Source organism: Nematolebias whitei, chromosome 14, assembly GCF_014905685.2.
Source record: "Nematolebias whitei isolate Nwh7 chromosome 14, NemWhi1, whole genome shotgun sequence".
Lineage (NCBI taxonomy): Eukaryota > Metazoa > Chordata > Actinopteri > Cyprinodontiformes > Rivulidae > Nematolebias > Nematolebias whitei.
This window is the reverse complement of record NC_056511.1, coordinates 38,676,650-38,698,850: the sequence shown is the minus strand read 5'-3', so window position 1 is coordinate 38,698,850 and position 22,201 is coordinate 38,676,650. Positions and strand designations below refer to the sequence as shown.

The window sequence follows — 22,201 nt, the reverse complement described above, 5'->3', positions numbered from 1 at the left end:
CTCCAATCTGCCACATGTCATTAGATGTGAGAATTTGCTCACTCAGGTTGGTTACAACAGGAACTGCTCTCAGGTGGAGACTCCAATGAGGACGGTGAGCATGCAGATTGTTGCAGCAGCTGTCCAGGCGGCTGGTCTCTGACGATCTTGGGAGGTGAAGGTGCTGGATGTGGAGGTCCTGGGCTGGTGGGTTTACACATGATCTGCGGTTGTGATCCTGGTTGGATGTACTGCCAAATTCTCTGAAACGCATTTGGAGACTTAGGGTAAAGAAATGAACGTTCAATTTACGGGCAACAGCTCTGGTGGACATTCCTGCAGTCAACATGCTAATTGCACGTGCCCTCAAAACCTGCAACATCTGTGGCATTGTGCTGTGATAAAACTGCACATTTTAGTGGCCTTTTATTGTGGTCAGCCTAAGGCTCGCCTGTGCAGTAATCATGCTGTCTAATCAGCATCTTGATATGCCACACCTGTGAGGTGGATGGATTATCTCAGCAAAGAAGTGCTCACTAACACAGATTTACACAAATTTGTGAACAATATTTGAGAGGAAAATATATTTTGTGTACATAGAAAAAGTCTTAGGTCTTTGAATTCAGCTCATGAAGAATGGGAGCAAAAACAAAAGTCTTGCTTTTATGTTTTTGTTCAGTGTAGTTACTTCACGTGATTAGTTACTTCTGAAAAAGGTCATGTGACACTATGATTGTGCACATAGAAGTGGATGGAAGTTCAGCCTTACATCCCAGGTGCACAGACTTGATGGGAGCAGTCATGCTGAGGTGGGGACATATGTGGTTGAGGAGTTGGAGCCATTTTAGATCAGATTTTTTGCATTAAAAAAAAAAATCTTAAACTTTCACAAATTAAGTTTTTACATGGAGTCACTTTTGAATCACACTTATTTACATAAATATTTATGGTTATTTATTTACAATGAAAATGGCTGTGTTGGAACATGATCCATGGCCTATTTTAATGCAAAAACACAAGTTGCAAAACCAACTGTGCTAAGCTCAAATTTAGCAAATTAGTTTTCATATAAAAACCCCGAACATGAATTGCTTGAACACGGTTCAAGTTGTTTCAAATGACAGAAGTTTCCTCTGAAATGTGTCCTTCTTTGAGTCGTCGTTGACTCTGCCATGAGAATTTCTTTCTGATTCTCCAAACCAAAATTATTCAGACAGCTGTCTACTGCAGGTAAGGCCCTGACTACTCATAACTACTCCCTGTAACCCACTTGAAAATCTGAACTTTCAGTTCAGTTCATGTTTTACTGTTTAAGTCTTCATAGTCCACAGGTAGTGCTTCCTGCACCTCAGCTTATTACACCTCTGTGGTTTGTTGTGTGCAGGTGAAGGGATGAAACTGCTGAGTGCCTGTCTGTGAACACATCTGGCCCCATTAGTTGCAGTCTAATCAGTAATATTTAGTTCTCTGATAAACCAACTCAGACTTCTGTTTTTTTTATTTTATTTTTCTAGCAGGCCTGGCTCCTCCACCGGCAGTGCGATGGCCAGTCCAGAAGATGTGATCGAGCCGGCGGCTGTGAGCTCAGCTGCACAAAACCTGCACCGAAGGCGCTTCTCGCGTGACTTCCACGGTCTGGATCCAGATGAGTTAGATGGCCTCTTGTCAACCAGCGGTAAGGACAAATAAAATTAAAGGCCTAGCAATCCTTTAAAAACGGCATGTATGGCCATCACATTGAATGCCAGAGTTTTTGACTAAGATCATGTTATGTTGAGAAAGGACAGAGACGTGGCTGTTTTGGTCAAACCTTGATTAGAAAGTTCTGCTCGGTTTCATGTGATATCATTACACAAGATGTTGGCCCATAATATGAGTTGTCAATGACTCTCAGCTACTACCACACCAATATTGGCTCAATATACGTAAAATGAACTGCGCTATAGCCATTTATGCGTTGGCTAATGTTGATTAGCTGTGGAGACCATCTGGATTTGTGTTGGCTCCAAATGTTAATCAGTTTGTACATGCAAGTCCAACGATTATTTCCTGAAATTCATTAAAATCATTCCAGTGGTTCATGACATATTTTGCTAACAGACAGAGCTAACTCCAAATATTTAACTCCAATTCCAATGTATCCATGTATTCATTCGTTCTTTTTTTCATTTACCCTTTATTTATCCAGGTAGTCTCATTGATCCATGAGAACTCATTTTCAAGAGAGACCTGTTTAGGGAGCAGATGGTGGGGGGTTAAGGGCCTTGCTCAGGGACCCAGAGTGGGGTAAATGAGGGTGGAGGGAGGTGTGGGTGTATCACCTTTTCCACCCACATTTTGATGTTGACGGTACCGGGAGGTGAACCTGCGACTTGCCGATCACAAGCCCATCTTCTAACCTCTGCGCCACCACTCTCCCCCATTCATTCATCCATCCATCCATCCATTCATTCATAACAAAACTTTAAACAAAGTTCTTTGGTAGTTTGTTATTGTTTGGAATATGTGTTGGGAATCAGTCCGAGCTACTTTCACACCTAGTTTTAGCTCATTAGCTGTAAAACTGACTGAGTTCTAGCAATTTTGTGTTGACTAATGTTGATTAGCTGTGGGTTGACTCTAAAAGTTATTCTTTTTGATGCATATCCAATGATTATTTTCTGCATGTTTCATTCAAATTTGTCTGGTTGTTTATGAAGTATTTTGCCAGCAGACAAACACAAACAGAGACACTAGCAAAAACAGAACTGCCTTTGCCTCTGGGTGGTGAGCACTTCTAGAATTGTGCCGCTCAGGGTGGCTGCATGTTGGAGCAGCTCTGTTTCTTTCATTCTGAGATTTTGCTTTTGGAAACTTTAATTCCTCTTTTGCTGGATGTAAATCCCCTTTTGTGGACGATTGTTTCCTCTAGTGTCAGATGCTGTGCAGCTGGAAGGATTTTACTGAAACTTTTTTACTTTTGGACATTTGTTCTGATGCGTAACCATGGCAACAAGAGTTTTTTTTTTTACAACCGGGAGCAGCTGATTAACATCTCAAAAGTTCAAATAATATCTCAGCCACAGCCCCAAATCCCAAATGAATTGAAAAGGAGGCTCCGTGGATGCATTCCCGTCTCCCTGCCAGCTGTGATTGAGTGCCTGATTGCTGAGTCAGAGATCTTTATTATCGTTCGCACCACATGTGACATGTGGTGGAACAAAATTATGTACACAGGGTCCCAGTTACATCCAACAATAAAATGTACAATTACAATTCTAAAATTCTAAAAATTATGAAACTCCCACATCTACCTCAGAATAAGATGAATAAAACGTCTGTATTTCAGATGGCTATCCTTTCCTCGTGGTTCATCACCTCCCTGAAATTAAAGAAAAAGGTGTACCCTACATAATACCTGGTACGCCCATAACATGCAGGGTGGACAACACGGAGAAATACACCACTCGCTCAAAGGTACAGCTGCTTTTGTTTATAACCTTTTCCATTCCTTTTCTTAAAGATGCTGTTAGAAGTACTCGTGGAAGCACAAACACAAACACAGTACAACATATGGAAATGCTCTTTTTATAGTTATTATATAAACCTGCTTTTGACAACTCCTGATTCTTGCTGCAATCAATTTTTTTGTGTTTTTTCTCTGTTAGGACTTTATGTCACATCTTTGAACAGCCTTAGTGAAGATTTCACATTAAAGTTGAAACAAATAATGTGATTTATGTTTTTTATAATAAATAGCATTGTGATCAAAAACTAATTTTCCCCTATACATTTATAAAATTACAATTATGTACAGTAATTTAAATTTCCTTCATTGTCTTATTCAGAATCAAACTAAATACTTGCTGAAATTCTTTGTTATATTTGACTGACTTAAACATTTTGCACATAATTAGCTTGAAGAGAAGTTTACCTGGAAGTTTAAACTCCTGTAGGGAGTTTTTAAAAGCTGAAACTGCTGGTTTTAGCCCAACTTTGGTGATTTGTTCATAGCTTAAACCAGAGCAGATTATACTAAAATATAATCAGAGTAAAATGGTCATTTATCACTTTCAGACTCCAGCTGCACAACTCCAGATGTTTATATATATAAATTATCTGCTGTGTTTGCACCTTTCTTCTGCATGTAAACAGAAGTGTTGGTGAGAAAATAAGTAATGTTTTTTTTTATTTTTTACACAGAACTTTTTACAAATAACCCCCCAGGATAAAGAGTTTTTGAGACTTTATGATTTAGCAGCTTATTTCCTGTAGGTCAGCTGTCACTTTGAGCAATAACAGTCTCTCTTTCTCCTGATCCTGTAGCCATTAACCTTTGATTGTGTACTGAAAAGTTTATTAATTTAGAGGAAACTTTAATCTGTGTCAAGATGAGCTACGATTGTTTTGGGAAAATCTTTATCCAAACTCAGCAAAATCTTCCTCTGTATTTGTTGTTAATCTGTGTTTTCGCCACTGATATTTCAGCTAGTTTCAGTGAGAATTATTTTACAAACAGAGTGCAGTATTTTCCAGACTATAAGTCACTGTTTTTTTTTCATAGTTTAGCCAGTAATGCGATATATAATCTAAAGCAATTTATATACCGTATTTTCTGGCATATAAGTCGCTCTGGAGTACAAGTCACATCAATCCAAAAAAGCATCATGAAGAGGAAAAAAACATCTAAAAGTCGCTTCTGCGTATAAGTCACATTTATTGTGCATATATTTAATGGTCAAAACAGCTTCGTTTGGCTGGGCGGCACGACACCATCCATCCATCCATCCATCGCGGCTGGAGCCACTAGCTCTCCAGCGTTCCTCCGCCTGCACCAGCTGAGTGAAGCGAGCATTCACGGGAGGACTCGCTGTTGCAGTTCTTCCATATTTAAAGCATCAGTCAAAAATTGTGTTATGAATATGTAAAAAAAAAAATGTATACAAGTCGCTTAGACGTATAAGTCACAGGACTGACAAATCTATGAAAAAACTGACTTATACACCGGAAAATACGGTACATTCCCCCCTATTCATGACGCAGTTTTTGACTGATACGTTAAATGTTCGTTCATACTGACATGAACCAGAGTAAACATTACCAGTTGCAGCTACGAGAAGGCCCTCTAGGCTTTTGACAACTATATATTGTTCCTCCACACTACCCCCCACCCAAACATTCACTTGGAGACAACAGAGACAAACTTAACACAAGTAAAATGCCCCCAAAAACAAAATCCTATTTTGCAGATTACAAACTGCAGTAATAAAATATACAGCCCAAAATGGTAATCGAGCAACAGAAAGAAAGTTTGTAAATGAGTGGGTTCCGCACAGTCTACCTGGGGGATTCAACGTGGCAGAAGGGATGGCCGCTCAGCGGTGGAGGATCCCCCCTCGCGGAGAACCTTCCCCCTGTGTCTGGCTGGCTCCCGCCGGGCGCATTACCTCCGCGGCGGTGCGTCTCGACCAGCTCTAGGTCATCCTGGCCGCGGACCACACCCTTCACTGCCCCCTTCCTCCCCGCTCCGGCGTCAGAGGGACGGACTGTTCTCAGTGCAACCCGACCAGGCAAAATGAAGCTGTTTTGACCATTAACGTGCATTTATTAAGGAAAAGTTAAACTGAAACGTACCTTTTGGCCAGTAATGTCGAGCAAACAAATAATTGTTTTTAGGTGATAATCTTGTTAAATTTCAAAGAACTGCAACAGCAGGTCCTCCCGTGCGCACTCCCATGGCCGCCAAATGGATTTCTGGCACGACACCAGCCCACGTTTCCCGGGGGTCAGCGGTGACTCATAATAAATGCGACGTATAGTCCAAAACGACTTGTATATGTTTTTTTCTCTTCATGAGGCATTTTTTTGACTGATTTGGCCTTTACTCCGGAGTAACGTACAGTGTGGAAAATATACCATACCATACCACTTTATTTATAAAGCACTTAAAACAGCTACAAGGCCAACCAAAGTGCTGTACAGACAAAACAACAGGTAACGCACCAAGCAAAATACAAAATGAGGTAAATCAGAATATAGACATAAAAACGATGCAGATAATGACGACAAACCAGTGTGGATGATCAAACACACAGATCATCGGGTGTTGAATGCTACTGAATAGTAGTGGGTTTTTAAATATGGTAAATTAAAGGCCTAGAATTCCTTGAAGAAATCTCACCCGTCGCCTTTCATGCCATTGTTTTAGATTTGAATCATCTCATGTTAAATTATGTAGTTAAAGCTATTTTGGTCCAACTATAAAAAATGTATGTACAATCTCTTCATTATTATATTGCCCCTGCTCTGTTACCACTTGGAGAATGTGCTGTGAACGACTGTCAGCTACTACCACATCAACGTTTAATTCAGTTATAGTCATCTTTGTGGAGGCTAACGTGGATTAGATGTGGTGGCCATCTTGAATTAGATGCATCTTTAAGGCGGTAAACAATAACATTTCATACAATTTTTAAAAATCCTCTCCCAGGTTCGTGTAGGAACCCTGTACACGGTGCGCCTAACACACGGCCACTTCCACTGGATCGTGAAGAGGAAGTACAAACACTTCCAGGAGCTGCACAGAGACCTTTACAAGCACAGGATGATGCTTCACCTGCTGCCTCTTGGAAGGTCGGGCTTTCTGTTTATCTCTGCCATGCAAATCAGCCTCTTGCTCTGAGGGATGCGCATGAGAGATCTGACATTAAAAGCTCAAAGCGGCTCAGATTTCTTAAGCACTGATTACTTTGAATATTCAAATGAAGGTTTGCAAAGGACCGGCAGCAGCTGAGGACCATGCCGGAGGAAATGCCCAGCCTGCAGGGCACAGAACGGACCCGAAGAACCTCCAGCAAAGGGGTATTAAGAATTCAGGATTAGAAGACGTGTTTTTTATATTTAAAAAAATATGAACTTTAATGTCCGTATGTGTTAGTTTTTATCTCCTTATATATTCATATATTGAAGTAAACATTTTAAATGTAAACAGAAACATTTTCTGTAAAAATACTCTAAAATTTTGATGTTAATCTTCTAATATTAAATATTTATTCTAGCCCTGTTTTTAAAGAGAAGCACATAAATCTAAGGGAATACATTTTTTTTGCCAAAGTTATTTTATATATAATTTATGCTGTGCTTAAATAATTTTTTTTTTCTGTTATACTGCCTTCTTATGCAGAAATACCTTGAGGAGTACCTGAATGGTATACTTGAGATTCCATTGTGTCAAAATGACCACAGCATGGTAACTCTTAATGCACTTGTTGTTATACATTTTATAATCGTACGGCACTAATCAATTCTCTCCATCTATTCTCAGCTGGAATTCCTCTCCATCGGTCCGCTCTCCTTTATCACTGATCTGGGACCCAAAGGCTTGTAAGCAACACACTACAGGCAGATATATGCGAACAAAATAAAAGTACTCATGGATATGATTAAGTGCAGAATTAAAGCAGTGGGTTATGAACAAATGTCGTACCTGCTGTAGATAGCTTTTTGAATGATCTCAGTTTGGAGTAAATGTTCATTTTTGATTATAAAAGTTCATAAAACAGCAAACGCATACATTTATATAAAATCTTGGAGACTGGAGATGTTTTAAAATTGTACCAATCCAATTTGGATTCTGCTCAGACAAGCCATTGGCTCCTCAATCAGGTCAGAGTTAAACTCTAAGCAGAAGTTGCTGAAAAGGCTGTCTGCTTGTGCATCTGTGGTCTGTGGGTGACATATGTGTCACATGTGGCTTATAATTTTAAGATTATTGCGCAACAAAAATGACATCATTCAGCCTCGTCCTCATGATTTGGTGTGATTCAATATGTTTTTATTCAACATTTGGAGATTCAGTGCAATAAAGCAAAGGAATGATTCCATGTCAATTATCTGTTTTTATTAACATAAATAAAAATTACTCTAACAGGTTTTTGATCAAAAATTTACAAATTACATCTGTAAAACCTAAAACGATACACAAAAATGAGTCCTGGTTAAAAAAAAAAAATACACACTTAGATGTGTTCATTCTCTTTCAATAACTCAGCAATTTCGCATCAAATGTCTTTTCTACATTATTAATGTCAAAAATAGGTTAACGTTTTCTCCTGGAATATGAGTTAGTTCACGATTGGATTGAAGCACACATTTGGTGTTTGTTTCTGTTTTTACCAGTGCTGTTGCAGTTCTCCTTCTGCACAGTGGGTGTCACTAACGACAAAACAATCCTGTTAAACGGCATGAAGTGCAACTAGAAGAAAAGTTGTAATGTAATGGTCTGAATAATTCTGACATATTGCTGCGTTTGAGTAACAGTCAATGCTATCATTAGTTTGATGTCACAAAGTTCCAGAGAGGACCCAGAGGGACCTTGCGTAGAGTCATGGATCAACATCTTTCTCTATAAGTTGAATTATTTGTCGAGTTTTCTGTCATATGAGTTGTTGTACATCTGTCCAGAATGCCTTTGTGTGATTACATTGATAGAATAAATGAGATTGTTTCCATGTGTAGTTCACAAAATGTACAAGAGTAGTCAATATCATGTTTAAATCTTTCCATCCATCCATCCATCCATTATCTTTACCCGCTTATTCCATTTTGGGTCACGGCGGTCGCTGGTGCCCATGTCCAGCAATCACTGTGCGAGGGGCGGGGTACACCCTGGACAGTTCGCAAGTCCATCACAGGGCCACATAGAGACAAACGTGACAAACAACCATTCACTTTCTCACTCACACCTAGGGACAATTTAGAGTTACCAATCAGCCTAACATGCATGTTTTTGGTCTGTGGGAGGAAACCGGAGTACCCGGAGAAAACCCACGCATGCACGGAGAGAACATGCAAACTCCACCCAGAAAGGCCCCTGGACCGGGGTTTGAACCAAGGACCTGCTCACTGAGAGGCAGCAGCTCTACCAGTTGCGCCACCATGCTGCCCCAAAATGTCTACCAATGTTATGAAAACATGCTTATTTATGAAGATGATCTCTATCCATGTGCGCATGTAATGTTGGTTTAGCTGTATTTGATCACCACCAGAGAGACTTAAGATAAAGTAAACTTGTGCTACAGTCTGGAGGAGAGATCCAGATTGCAAGACTATCAGATCATGGAAAAGCCTTTTTAACTGTCAGATGTCAAAAATAAATCTCCCCAGTCTTTAGTTGTGAAATCAAAATCCTTCTACAGTACACAATAAGAAGAGTGTACAAGCCCTATTTTATACGCAGACATTATTCATTGCAGACATTATTCATTGCAGACATTATTCATTGCAGACATTTCCTTCAATGGATCAAATTTTATTGGTTCATAGCATAATAAATTGATGAATCTAGATTTAATCCATCAGCATCCAGCTGTTCTACCAATCCAATCTGTCTACGACAAGTAAAACATTAACAGTTTATAACCTACACCTTCAAACTGTGGTTAACAGTTTCCAAACTATAAGGCTTTTTAAAATTGTCTGTGTATCTGACTCAGGGAGGGACCAATCATGAAGAGGTCGGGTGGTCACCGGATCCAAGGCCTGAACTGCATCGGCCACGACAGGTTCTGTTTCCGCTGGTCGCACCGCTGGCTGGTGGTGAAGGACTCCTTCCTCATGTACATGGGCCGAGACAACGCCAAGATCAACTTCGTGCTGCTGTTTGATCCAGAGCTCAAAGTGAAAGTGGGTCATGCTGACACCGGCACCAAATACGGAGTCTGCATCGAGAACTTCACTCGGTAAGTTGGCTTTGTGTTTGAGTATGTAATGATCGCTCGTTTTACAGCCCGGCTGCTCTTTGTGATACATCCCTGTTTGGTTTTGATCAGGAGTTTGATAATTAAGTGCAGAAGCTACAGACAAAGCCACTGGTGGAGCCACGAAATCAACCGGCTGGCAGAAACATGCGACTTTCTCAAAGTTCAACGCTTTGGTGGATTTGCTCCTCCTCGGGAGAACACGCTCACTAAATGGTCGGTTCAACAATCTGCTGCTAATACCATCAACTACAACAACAACCAATGTTAACCTTCAAGTGACTGTTTTGTGGTCTATTGATTTTCATGGAAGGTATGTGAATGGAAGTGGCTACTTTGCAGACCTGGCTGATGCTCTTGAGAATGCAAAGGAGGAGATTTTCATCACTGACTGGTGGTGAGAACCAGAAGAATTCTGATTTAGAGCATATCTCAACCTACTACTCATAAAGTGTATTTCGTATGTCATTGATCAAGTATTCCACAAAAAAAAACGCAGTATGTGAGATCTTATGCTCCTACCTCAACTCTTTAGTCCTGTTGGTGCTCAGAGTAGTGTTTGAACTCTAGGTTGTGAATTACTGTCAGCTACTACCACACCAAAGTTTAGCTCAATGTCTTTAAAACCCACTGATGTTTATCCATTTTTTGTGTTTGCTAAGGTGGATTAGCTGTGGTGGCTTTCTTGAATTGGGTTGACCTCAAAAGTTAATAAGTTGTAAAAGTACAAGCAACAATTATTTTCTGAAAGTCTCATTGAAACCCATCTAGGTGTTCATGCATCATGCAGTATTTTGCTAACAGACAAACTTGGTTGTCTCCAGTGGTGTAGTCTGTGTGATACGTTGGTATACGCCATATACCCACTAGAAAACCTTGGGAGTGCCCAGTGATACTTGACGTATCATTGCACATGTAATTATATTGAAACGTCGGGGTGAAATGGGTCATAAACGCCCTCAGAGAACGGCGGTGTCACTCTTCTTTCTTGGGGGGTGGAGGGACGCGTGGGGGAGAGACGGTCTGTTTGTATTCTGCCAGGTGAGTATGCCACCGCGAGCCGCTCCAGGTACGCGAAGCTAGCGGGAATGACGCAGAGCATCGCCGGAACAAGGGCAAGGGGGTTTTCAGAATAAAAGTTTCGACCGGATATTTATATTTTGACGTTTCAAAAGTATTAGTAACTTTGAAGCCACCAGTTCGAAGTTTTGAGAGCAATAAACAGCAAAACCCTTATTAAACAACGTTTCTTGGTCGCATTACTTTACATTAATTTTTTTTTTCAAACAACACAAATTGTAAATAATAATAAAAAAAATTAACATTCATATATGCATGAGCCACTCAAAGCCTAAAGAACTTTCATATTTTGTTCAATTTACTTTGAGCTAAAAAGAAAATACAGTAACTTATAATAATAAATATGATAATATGATATGTGTGTGTATGTAACATATATCCATCCATCCATCCATTATCTTCTGCTTCCTAGGGAGGTGCTTCGGGGAAATAAAAATAACGTGACGATTACATTGTACCAACCAATGTATTTTGGTTTCTAAGCACAGTATACCCACTACAAAAATGTAGACTACACCACTGGTTGTCTCCAACTAAAAATGCCATGTTTTAAGGAAATATACTGTGCCACATAAAATATGTATTGGAGATGAGTCTTAGCTATCACACCACATTTTAGCTCAGTAGCTGTAAAACTGACCGAGTTGTAGCTGTGTTTGTGTTTTCTAAGTTCAGGTGGCTGTGGTTAGTCACTTGTGTAGACCAGCCCAATGATTACTTTATCATTACCAGTCATTCACAGGATATTTTGCTAACAGATAGACAGAGTTGACCAGTAATTAATGGAAGGTTAGCCCTCAGAGTACGACATACATAATATGTAGATCAGTATCTGTGAAGTTGACTTAAGAGCCGTTTTTGGCTTTCCGCTAAAACTTTATAAATATATTTGTTTATTTTTTTCAGGCTCAGTCCTGAAGTTTTCCTAAAGAGGCCCGCAACTGATAACCACTGGAGGCTGGATGAGATCCTTAAACGGAAAGCTGTATGGATTCCTTCGGTTCTAAGTGTTCAAATTATTTTTTTTAATCATTATGTGAATTGTACTCTTAACTTTGCTCATTTTAAATCTTTTTTATTTCAGAAACAAGGAGTCAAAATATGTGTCCTGCTGTACAAAGAGGTGGAGGTGGCCCTTGGAATCAGTAGTGACTACAGCAAGAGGACTCTTATGAACATGGACTCAAACATCAAGGTGTGGCCTCTCTGCATAATTTTTATTTACAAAGAATATTGAAACAGTAACACAAACACCAGATTGGCTTCCTCTCATTTTACACATACCTCATCAATTTCTGTTCTGATCCTTTAGGTGATGCGACATCCTGACCATGTGTCATCTGTGGTGTTCTTCTGGGCTCACCATGAAAAGATGGTGGCTATCGACCAAACCGTAGCCTTTGTCGGAGGGATTGATCTGGCGTTTGGGAGGTGGGACGACAGTCGGTACCGGCTAACAGACCTGGGTTCAACAGAGGAGTTGAATGGTGTAACTGAGGAGCAGCCAAACAAAGACGTGACTGTAAGGAGGTGTTCTGTAGCTCATGGAGTGTGCTTTTAGACTCAGAATTTCATGTCTGCCTCTCTTACTCAGGATAACGGCACAGCTGATGGTCCAAAACCAAAGAATCAACAAGAACAGAGCCCAGTTAGTGGGGATGGTAATACTAAACTGTGGCTTGGCAAAGATTACAGCAATTTCATCACAAGGGACTGGGTCCAACTGGACCGGCCATTTGAAGGTACGTCATTTGAACTTCTGTCGTTGAAACACAAGGACATTTGAACACTGGGCTCGATGGACATTTGAAGCCTTCTCGTTTCCTTTTAAGATAACATTGACCGCACGAAAGTTCCTCGCATGCCGTGGCGCGACCTGTCAGCAGCTGTTCATGGCAAAGCTGCCAGGGATGTGGCCCGACACTTCATCCAACGCTGGAACTTCACTAAGGTGAGTTGAAAAGACTTTCATTAAATAAATAAATACATATACGGTACTCAAATAAGGAATGAGACCTAAACAAGTCTTAGGTTTTAGAAGCTACACATCATATGATAAAAGCAGCCAAAGTAAAATGTTAACGCTTATATTAAATCTTTCTATACTAATGAAGACTTTTTGGCTATGCTAACCTAAATAAACCAATTAATTCATTGCTTTTGACTTCTGTAGATCTTCAAAGTCAAGTACAGGGATGACTTCTACCCTTACCTTCTCCCCAAGTCTCACGCCACTGCTGACTTACTGCCATTCACTGTGCCCGGCTCCAACAAAGCCAAAGTTCAGGTATTTAATTCCACAGCAAGTAGATATATCATTGTAATTTTTGCTTGTGGAATTTGATAAGGGAATATCTGGATGTTTGGAAATGCAAAGCAAAGCTGGTGGAATTTACCGTTGGCCAAACCTCTGAGTCCTAAACAGGAAGCTGCATGCAGGATAGCAGATTTTTAGAAAGATTGCATCAGTGAGCAACAACACGAATTTAACAGTTGCTTTATCAGGTTTTTAGAATAGGATAGCTAGTCTGCAATAGAAATTGTTCAGTGTGAGGGAGTTAATTGTGAAAAATGACTTGAAAACACAATTGGTGTTTCATTCTTCATGTTCCCCAAAGACACAAAACTTGAACAGATTTGGATACTTGAGCTCTGGTGTGGGCAGCACGGTGGCGCAGTTGGTAGAGCTGCCACCCCTCAGCAAGCAAGTTGCCCCGGTCCAAATCCCAGCATGGGGGGCCTTTCTGGGTGGAGTTTGCATGTTCTCTCCGTGCATGCTTGGGTTTTCTCCAGGTACTTCGGTTTTCTCCCACAGACCAAAAACATGCATGTTAGTCTGATTGGTAACTCTAAACTGTCCCTAGGTGTGAGTGAGAGAGTGAATGGTTGTTTGTCTTGTTTGTCTCTGTGTCCCTGTGATGGACTGGAGACCTGTCCAGGGTGTACCCCGCCCCTCGCACAGTGATGGCTGGACACCAGTGACCCCCGCGACCCAAAAAGAAGAAGCGGGTAAAGATAATGGATGGATGGATGAATCTCAGGTGTGAAAATTACAACCCAAAGTCAAGTGACTGCAGTAAACACGATGAAGAAGAGCACCTGAAGAACAAAGCTAGAACTTTAACCAGGAGCATTCTCGACTATTTCTACTTGCATATTGAAGATGGATGGAGAAGTGGTTGCAACAGAGAGACAGACCGAGGTGAAGTTAGTTTTTGTCCCCCATTGCTGCGTGGAGGGGACTTATAATACCCTCCATCTGTCTTGTATATGTAAACCTTGTGAGCTTGATAACTTGAAAAATAAGTGAGGTACAAACTTCCATTTTAGTCTTTGGATGCATCGAGGCATAAGAAAGATCAAAAATTGGGTTGCCACATCAAAATCCAAGATGGCCACCATCAAATATAAATGTAAACTGACCACCCAAACTATGCTTTCTAGTTTTTATAATGCTCTCTTTAGGACCTTGTCTGTATTATAATTACTTTTTCACATTTTGGTACTTTGTTTGTACATACATTCATTCAACCTTTATTTAGACAGGTAAGTCCCATTGAGCCCCGAGGACTCATTTACAAGAGAGACCTGATTTCAACAAAGAATGATGACAACAATGGACAACAGCGACAACAATAGACAGTTATAAAAAGGCATACTGATTTTTTTTTTCTTTACAAATAAGATGGCTAAAAAAAAAAGTAACAAAAAACAGCTAGATTATAAGGCGAATGTAGAAAACTAAAAACAGGAACATGTCTGCTTTGGTCCCTGCCAGGAGTCCAACAGATTCTTAAAGCCACTTAGAGAGGTCAAGGTCGAGAGCTTCACTCTCTTACTGTGTGTGTCAGTCTCAAGCAAAGTCACTACCTTGTGAATAGGTCTTTCTAGGTATATTAACCTTGTAATACTCTTATTGCATGCTTTAGTATTTTTCTTGTTTGTTTATTCTTTGTGTTTAGCTAGTCGAATAGCTTCTTTTCATCCTGAACCTTTCATTATACTGTTAACCTTGTGTTAACCTGCATATGACAAATAAACACAACTTGGAATTTACTTAAATGCACGGTTTCCTGAAATGATTGGGCTTGCCGGTGGGTTGGCCTATGATTAATCTATGGTGGCCAGGCTACCATTGGCCACCCCCTGGCTCTACCATTGCTTGGATTGCGGTGGATAAAATTGCTTTCTCTTCTCGCCAGGATCCATCACTCCGCACCGCCTCGAACAAGCAAATAAAACCTCCCTCTGCTTTTCACCACAGTGTAGCTCCTACCCACTTCAATAACTTGTACCAAAAACATTAAGGTTTACTTGCATTCTTTGTTCAATTCCAGGCATGAAAAACACTCATCTCCAAAACTACAAAACATTCACTATACAAACCCCTCAGCAATGGGAGACGTTTCTGCCGACACTGCTTGTTTAGGCTGAATTCAGTGATGTCTACTTCCTGTTTGAGCCAGCTCTGGTTCAGTTAGCTACTTTCCATGTGCGCTCTCCTCCTAAACACAGATTGCTGGCATATGACACTTGAGAAACACAAAAAGAAATAAAGATAAGATAGATAAATTGTCACTAGTAAACAATGAGACCATAACTGAGTTTTTTGACTAGTGGTGAGCAGAACGATCCTGTTGTGAGTATTGATATCAAATGATATCAGTGTATTAGTACCATTAACTTAGTTTCAGTTTTTCAGTATGTTCTGCTGTGGTTTTGCTGGTTTTCCATGGCCGTCTGTGCACATTCCCCAGATTTCTATAATACAACTAGAGTGCACTCTGCCCATCTCGCCCCTTGTTTACATTTGTGACATCGTGCAGAAGCTAAGATAGCATCCAGTACGGGCTACTGTTCACAGCTGCCAGCTGTTTCATTAACAGCAAGCCCAACTGCATCTAAGTCACTAACTACTCTTAATATATTTACAGTAACTTTATATAATTCATAATTAATGCTAATTTCATAGAACAATCATGTAAAACCTGTTTAAATAAAGCTTGAATGTAAAACAGCCAGATGTTATGTAAGGAAAATATATTGAATTTAACTAATGATGATCTAAACTAGGCCGGAAGTCCGTCAATAATTAATGACCGGCTTCCAATAATTTCAATACGTTTTAGCTGGTTGAATAATTATGACTTTAACTCACTGATAAATTTGTACTTAACTTTTTGAACATGTCAGTAACACTGCAGCCACACTCTGTCTTTATAAAATCTTAAGAAGCCTGGGATCACGAGAGGACAAAGTCACTGAAGATTTAGAGTCTGTCATGTTAGAATGTAGGAAGATTTGTGACTTTTCTGTAGATGAACCATTAAAACAAAAGATCCTTTCTGACTCTGGCAGCAGGTCTAATCTAACAGGAAATCAGATGGTTCTCCTCACAACAGAGAGACTCTGTTCTGGCTCTGGTATTGCAGCCATTCAGCGTTCAGAGTTGTTCTTGCGATGGCAGATGGTAGAATGAAAGTAAAGCGTGTTGAACAAAATTACTCTGTCCTCTTCAGCAAAGCCAGAGGAAGCACTGGTTAGAACAGAGAGTACGAGTGAAAAGCATCTTCACCAGGCTTCATGGGATTTGTGGTCCAGATTGTGAGATGGCACAACATCTCACTGAGCCACTTCTAATTTAGTGATAAAATCGTGTGAGAGCTTATCACAGATAGAGGCTGTGAGGAAGCGGAAGAAAGTTGAGTGGCTTAAATCTGATTTATTAAAGCAAGAGTGCTGTGTTTTAAAATAAACTTATGTGGAAACGGTAAACAGTTAATATCTTACCTGTTGCAGATGGTTCTTTACCTCAATTTAGGATAAACAAATTGTATTCTGAACGGATTGGTGAGCTAATGGCTAGTTGCAGGGCGACAACTTCAGTCTCAACAATATAATAGCTGTTAAGATTTCAAATTTAAATTAAAAATACGTAACAACGTAGGTCAACAGACAGCATGTTGAGGTCACATGACACTGCACACGTATTATTTATACACGGCTCGAAGGTGGATGCATTATGGTATAGTCTCCGTCCTTGAACTTTCTCTTGATCCATCTATTCTGACCTGTTCAAGACATTTTAATTAAATTTTATTCACTTATGCGTCATCTCTAGCTGGAAAGTCATGTAAACTTTTCATAGCCCCAGCTCCAAGGTCAAGGTCACAGATCAAGGTCAGATATTATACAAGATCTTTACTTGTCCTGCTCATAACTTCTGATTGGCTCAAGATAATTTATTGAAACTTGATACATATTTGTACCACTAGACCAAGGCCCGGGGGCCAAATCAAGCCCACAGGTGAGCTCAGTTTGGCCCACCAGTGGGTTCATTTTTAAATAAAACTAGATTTAAAACCATAAAACAAACTTACTTAATGACAATAACTGCTGGATGTCTGGTCCTTGAACTCTTGGCTTTTAGTAGCTGTGGCCCCCTGAGTAATGTAGTTGAATAGTCCTGCACTAGACAGTTTGTCAGATATCTTTTCTTCACCTCAGCTTCAAGGTCAAGGTCATAGTTAAACCAAGGTCTTTGCTTGTCTGAACCATAACTTCTGATCTGCTCAAGATAATTTAGTGTAACTTGATACACATTTAATGTAACTTCACTCATTCATTCATTCATTCAACCTTTATTTAGACAGGTAAATCCCATTGAGCCTCGAGGACTCAGTTACAAGAGACACCTGATTTCAACAAAGAGTGATGACAATAATAGACAACAGTGACAACAATAGGCGGTCATAAAAAGGCATACAGATTATTATTTTATGAACAAATAAGATGGCCAAAAAGTAACAAAAACAGCTAGATTCAAAGGCGAATGTAGAAAACTAAAAACAGGAACATGTCTGCATTGGTCCCTGCCAGGAGTCCAACAGATTCTTAAAGCCACTTAGAGAGGTCAAGGTTGAGAGCTTCAGATCTTTTTGTAAAATATTCCAGGAAACAGGAGCAAATACACATTTGTTCCATCTCTAGACAGTGTGTTTTCATATTTTTTAGTACCCTAGCTGTAAGGTCAAGGTCACAAATCAAGGCCAAAAGTTGTCTTTGCTTGTCCGAGCCATTGCTATAAATTTCTTTATTGCTGTAGAATAGTTTGTCGATGGGCGTATAATGTGCCATCTGCGGTACTCTTGTAGATAAAGTGTGTGGTTTTGGCAGTGTGGTACATTTTTTAAATCTCGCCATGACACTACGGTAATTGTTGGTGCAATGTTCACATATTTCATCCAATCTGCACCAAAATGTCCAGGAATTATGTTTCTCCATTTCTCCAATGATGCAATACATAAACTGTGTGGGCGTGACAGAACCTAAACGTAACACGGATTTAGATGATTTGTTTTGAATTTATCATTTTTATGCCACATCGGCCTTTTCTAGCCCTGACATTTGATCAAACTTCATTTAGAAATTATGGAATATTGTCCTGAAACTTCAGTTTTACTTTAATTTACCTTTTAAGGTGTGGGGGATTAAATGTTATCAAGAGCTTGAGTTTTTGTTTTGGAGACTAATACGCTCCACTGCTACTTGTCAGTTTTATGCCCTTTACTTAGCCCTGCCTGAGAACAGGAAGTCACTAGTTGTAGCAATGGATATCCTTCTCTAATGTCCTTTATATGTCACCTTCAATATTTGTCAGGTAACAGAGGGATGTTCCTTGGAATTGCTTTACTCATGGATGTCAGCCATTTTGAAATACCGTCCCCATTTTGAAGACATTTTTGTCCTTTTCAGCCTTGCCTTTAAACAAACACCTCCCAGAAATTTCAAAGGTGTTTTGCATGGGGTTGGTTGTGCTTGTTGCTCAACATTTAACACAGGCCAGAGGATCACCAAAGGGCTTCTTGCAGCTTCAGTTGAGACTGGAGCCGTTTTAAGACAGCCATTCAGTTTGATCTTAGCCCAGCTCAGTCTAACCATTTACTCATCAATCTGGTAAAACTTTAAGTTCTACCTCCAAACTGCTGTCTCTATAAGATTAGATATGTTGTTAATTATTTTTTCTATGAGCCCAACTACAAAAAACCTAAACTGCCTCTTTACAAGGGCTAGGTGATTAAAAAGTGTCATTTCTAACTGGCTGCGTTAATTTTTAGTATCTACATTATTACCTACTGACATTGAATCTGTAACTATTTCTAATTCCTCCCATTTGATAAGTTGTAAGATAAAATATGAGATAATAATACAGTAGTTGATATACTTTAATTGAACCCACTTTAAGAGATTTGAACCATTGATTTAAGTAGTAAGTGAAACATCAAAGGATTACTCTCAATCAACATCATGTTTGAGTTTTAACCTTCTCAAGAAACAAGTGTTGGACAGAGGTGTTGAAAACGTTTTTGCTGTTGTGTTTTCTCTCGCAATTGAAGGAGGTGGCCTGTAACTGTAACCCTCCTTATCGTGTTGTTGGTTTAGGTATCATGATAGCCTTATTCAGGTTTCAGGGCTTCTGTTGGTACAGTTTGTATTGGAGCCAAAGCAGATGTGCTCCATTTTGTTGTCCCCCAGGTGCAGAGCGATGAGGGGAATTATAAATACACTCAGTCTGTTCGTCTTGTGAGCTGGAAGTTGATATACCAACTTCCATTTTGATGTGTAGCTCCATTTGGGCATTAGAAAGGTCCCTATCAAAAATTGGGTTGCCAAGTAAAAATCCAAGATGGCCACCACCATAAATATATGTAAATTAGCCACCCCAATCATTTGAGGAAACTATCGTTTCTCGTTTTTATATTGCTTAAAAGTATAGTTTCCGCAAATGATTGGGGTGGCCTGTGGGGTGCCCAAAGATTAATCTATAGGGCTAAGGCCACCATTGGCCACCCCTGGCTCCGTCATTGCGCCTGGTTGTGGATAAAATTGCACCATCCACTCGCTGGGCTGGGTCATTCATTGCGGGGAGTGGTGGCGCAGAGGTTAGAGAAGGTGGGCCTGTGATCAGAAAGTCGCAGGTTCAACAGGCTCAACATCAAAATGTGGGTGAAAAAGGTGAAACACTCGCACCTGCCTCCACCCTCATTTGCTCCAATCTGAGCCCCTGAGCAAGACCCTTAACCCCAACCATCTGCTCCCCAAAACAGGTCGCTCTTGAAAATGAGTCCTCGTCACTCAATGAGACTGCCTGTATAAATACAGGGTAAATGAAATAAATTCTGCGCTGCCTCGGACAAACAAAACCCTCCCCCTCTCCACAGTGAAACTCTTCCTCCCCACTTGAATAACTTGCACCAAAAACATTAAGGTTTACTTGCATTCCCTGTTTTATTCCAGTCCAGAAAAAAACACTCATGGCAAAAACTATATTCATTCACTATTCAAACCCCTCAGCAATGGGACATTGGCATACTGCTTGCATCCCTTTTAAGGATCCTTATAACTTTCTGGTTTTATTATAATAATTTTGTAAAATGTGTTCAATCCACAGTTTAAAAAAAAAAGAAAATGCTTCTTATTGATTGTAGAGCTTGTATCTGAGAAAACAGACAAAGCGAGGAATGCACAACAAACTAATGTGCATCCAGAGACAGAAATTGTTTGTGTTATTTCCTCAGGTGTTGCGCTCTGCTCATTCGTGGTCCGCTGGAACATTTGAAAAGTCGATCCAGAACGCCTACATAGACACCATCAAGAACAGCGAGCACTACATCTACATCGAGGTAACAGCACCTTCTGTGAAGGGATCACAAGAACTCCACCCCTAACTGCTGCTGTAGTTCATTTCTGCTTGTGATGCTTCGTCATGATAATAGATAGACATAATGGATGTCACATCTCTGAGAAGTTTGTGGGGCTGATTTTAAGGTTTCATTAATGTGAACCCCTCCTTGCTTGCCAGCTTCCTGTCTGCTTTGATTTTTATCTCACACTGAGCAGCCATGTGCCTCCTCTCTTCCCTTAGAACCAGTTCTTCATCAGCTGTGCTAAAGAGAAGGTGGTTGAAAACGGGATCGGCGATGCGATTGTTGACCGAATCCTCCGTGCTCACAGGTGGGATTAGTTTCTACGACACCTCCTTCATTTACTGTTTGTAAACCTTAACGTTTTAAAGCAGTTTAAGAAATCTGTGCTTAAAGCGAATGTTGAACTATACATTACCTCTGCGATTTAGGTTAACCATAGCACAACTGACTCATCATTCAAACCAATACTCAGTTTAAAACTCAAACTTTGAAATGGTTCACGTGGAAGCAGTGACCGTTGTGTGTTGCTGCAGAGAACGGAAGAAGTTCAGGGTGTTTGTTGTGATTCCTCTGCTTCCTGGTTTTGAGGGAGACATTCGCACCGGAGGTGGAAATGCCATCCAAGCTATTCTGCACTACACTTACAGGTGAGAGTCTTAAGTCCTTGAAGCTTCATTTGTAAAGGCTTGTGCATGTAGAACATAAATGAGATTATGATTGTTACACACAATCATGGGAGGTCAAGAATATCTAATCAAAACAAATTTAGGTTGAAGTGCAACACACAAAACAAACGGCAAGTAGACAAAACCAAATACAAAAAAACAGAAAACAGTTAATACTGCACGGCACATTATACGCCCGTCGACAAGCTATTATACAGCGGTCTATAGCAATGGTCCGGACAAGCAAAGACCTTGTTTTAACTTTGACCTTGATTTGTGACCTTAACCCTGGAGCTGAGGTGATGAAGTGAAGGGGCGTTGTTTTGCAGCTAGGTCTACTCCTCTGTAGACCATATCATGAAACAGCAGTAAATCTACAACAAAGTGACCGGGGGCAGAAAATAATCAGTGTTTTGCAGTGAATCTGTTGTGTGTTCTTGCACACTTGAGGTTTGGTTTAAATAATTTTAAAGGCTGGTAAAAATCACATCATTAATCTTGATGCATGCATCCCTGGAAATGAAAGAGGCTGAACTTTAAATCTCATCTTAAAACACATTGGTACTCATTGGCCTTTAATGCAGCATGACATTGTTGAATAATTTTAATGGTTTTGTTTTTATCTTGTATTTTTGTATGCCTGTTGAAAGGTGAAGTCAAGGTCAAATGTCATACAAGGTCTTTGCTTGTCCAGGCCATTGCTATAGATCGCTGTATAATAGTTTGCCGATGGGCGTATAATGTGCCGTATGCAGTACAGTAGTCCCTCGCTACTTCGTGGTTCGTTTTTCACAGATTCGCTCTATCGCAGTTTTAAAAATAAGATTGGACATGACACACAATTGGCTGAATGGTGGATGAGCCACACGATTGACATGGAATTTTTATTTACAATAAATTATTTTAAATTATTTAGCAACCTGATGCACCTGTGTGCAGCCTACAGCTGCAGACAAAGCTTCCTCCTGCAGCGTGTTGATTTCCAAGAAGTGGGCGGGGCCGAGAGCGCTGGCAGATGGCAGAGTGCAGCTGG

At 40.1% G+C, this 22,201-nt stretch overlaps 1 protein-coding gene across 1 annotated transcript; it reads left to right on the top strand.

Moving 5' to 3' along the window:
• Positions 1-1,521: 1,521 nt before the first annotated feature.
• Positions 1,522-21,154, top strand: LOC119420161 (phospholipase D1). The gene is made up of 18 exons (XM_037687539.1): positions 1,522-1,654; positions 3,308-3,435; positions 6,449-6,591; positions 6,726-6,819; positions 7,142-7,207; positions 7,283-7,341; positions 9,453-9,698; positions 9,789-9,932; positions 10,030-10,113; positions 11,703-11,781; positions 11,881-11,991; positions 12,109-12,318; positions 12,391-12,538; positions 12,629-12,747; positions 12,970-13,083; positions 20,375-20,479; positions 20,722-20,810; positions 21,037-21,154. The coding sequence occupies exons 1-18, from the start codon at positions 1,522-1,524 to the stop codon at positions 21,152-21,154; spliced, it is 2,190 nt and encodes a 729-aa protein (XP_037543467.1).
• The last annotated feature ends 1,047 nt before the right edge of the window (positions 21,155-22,201 follow it).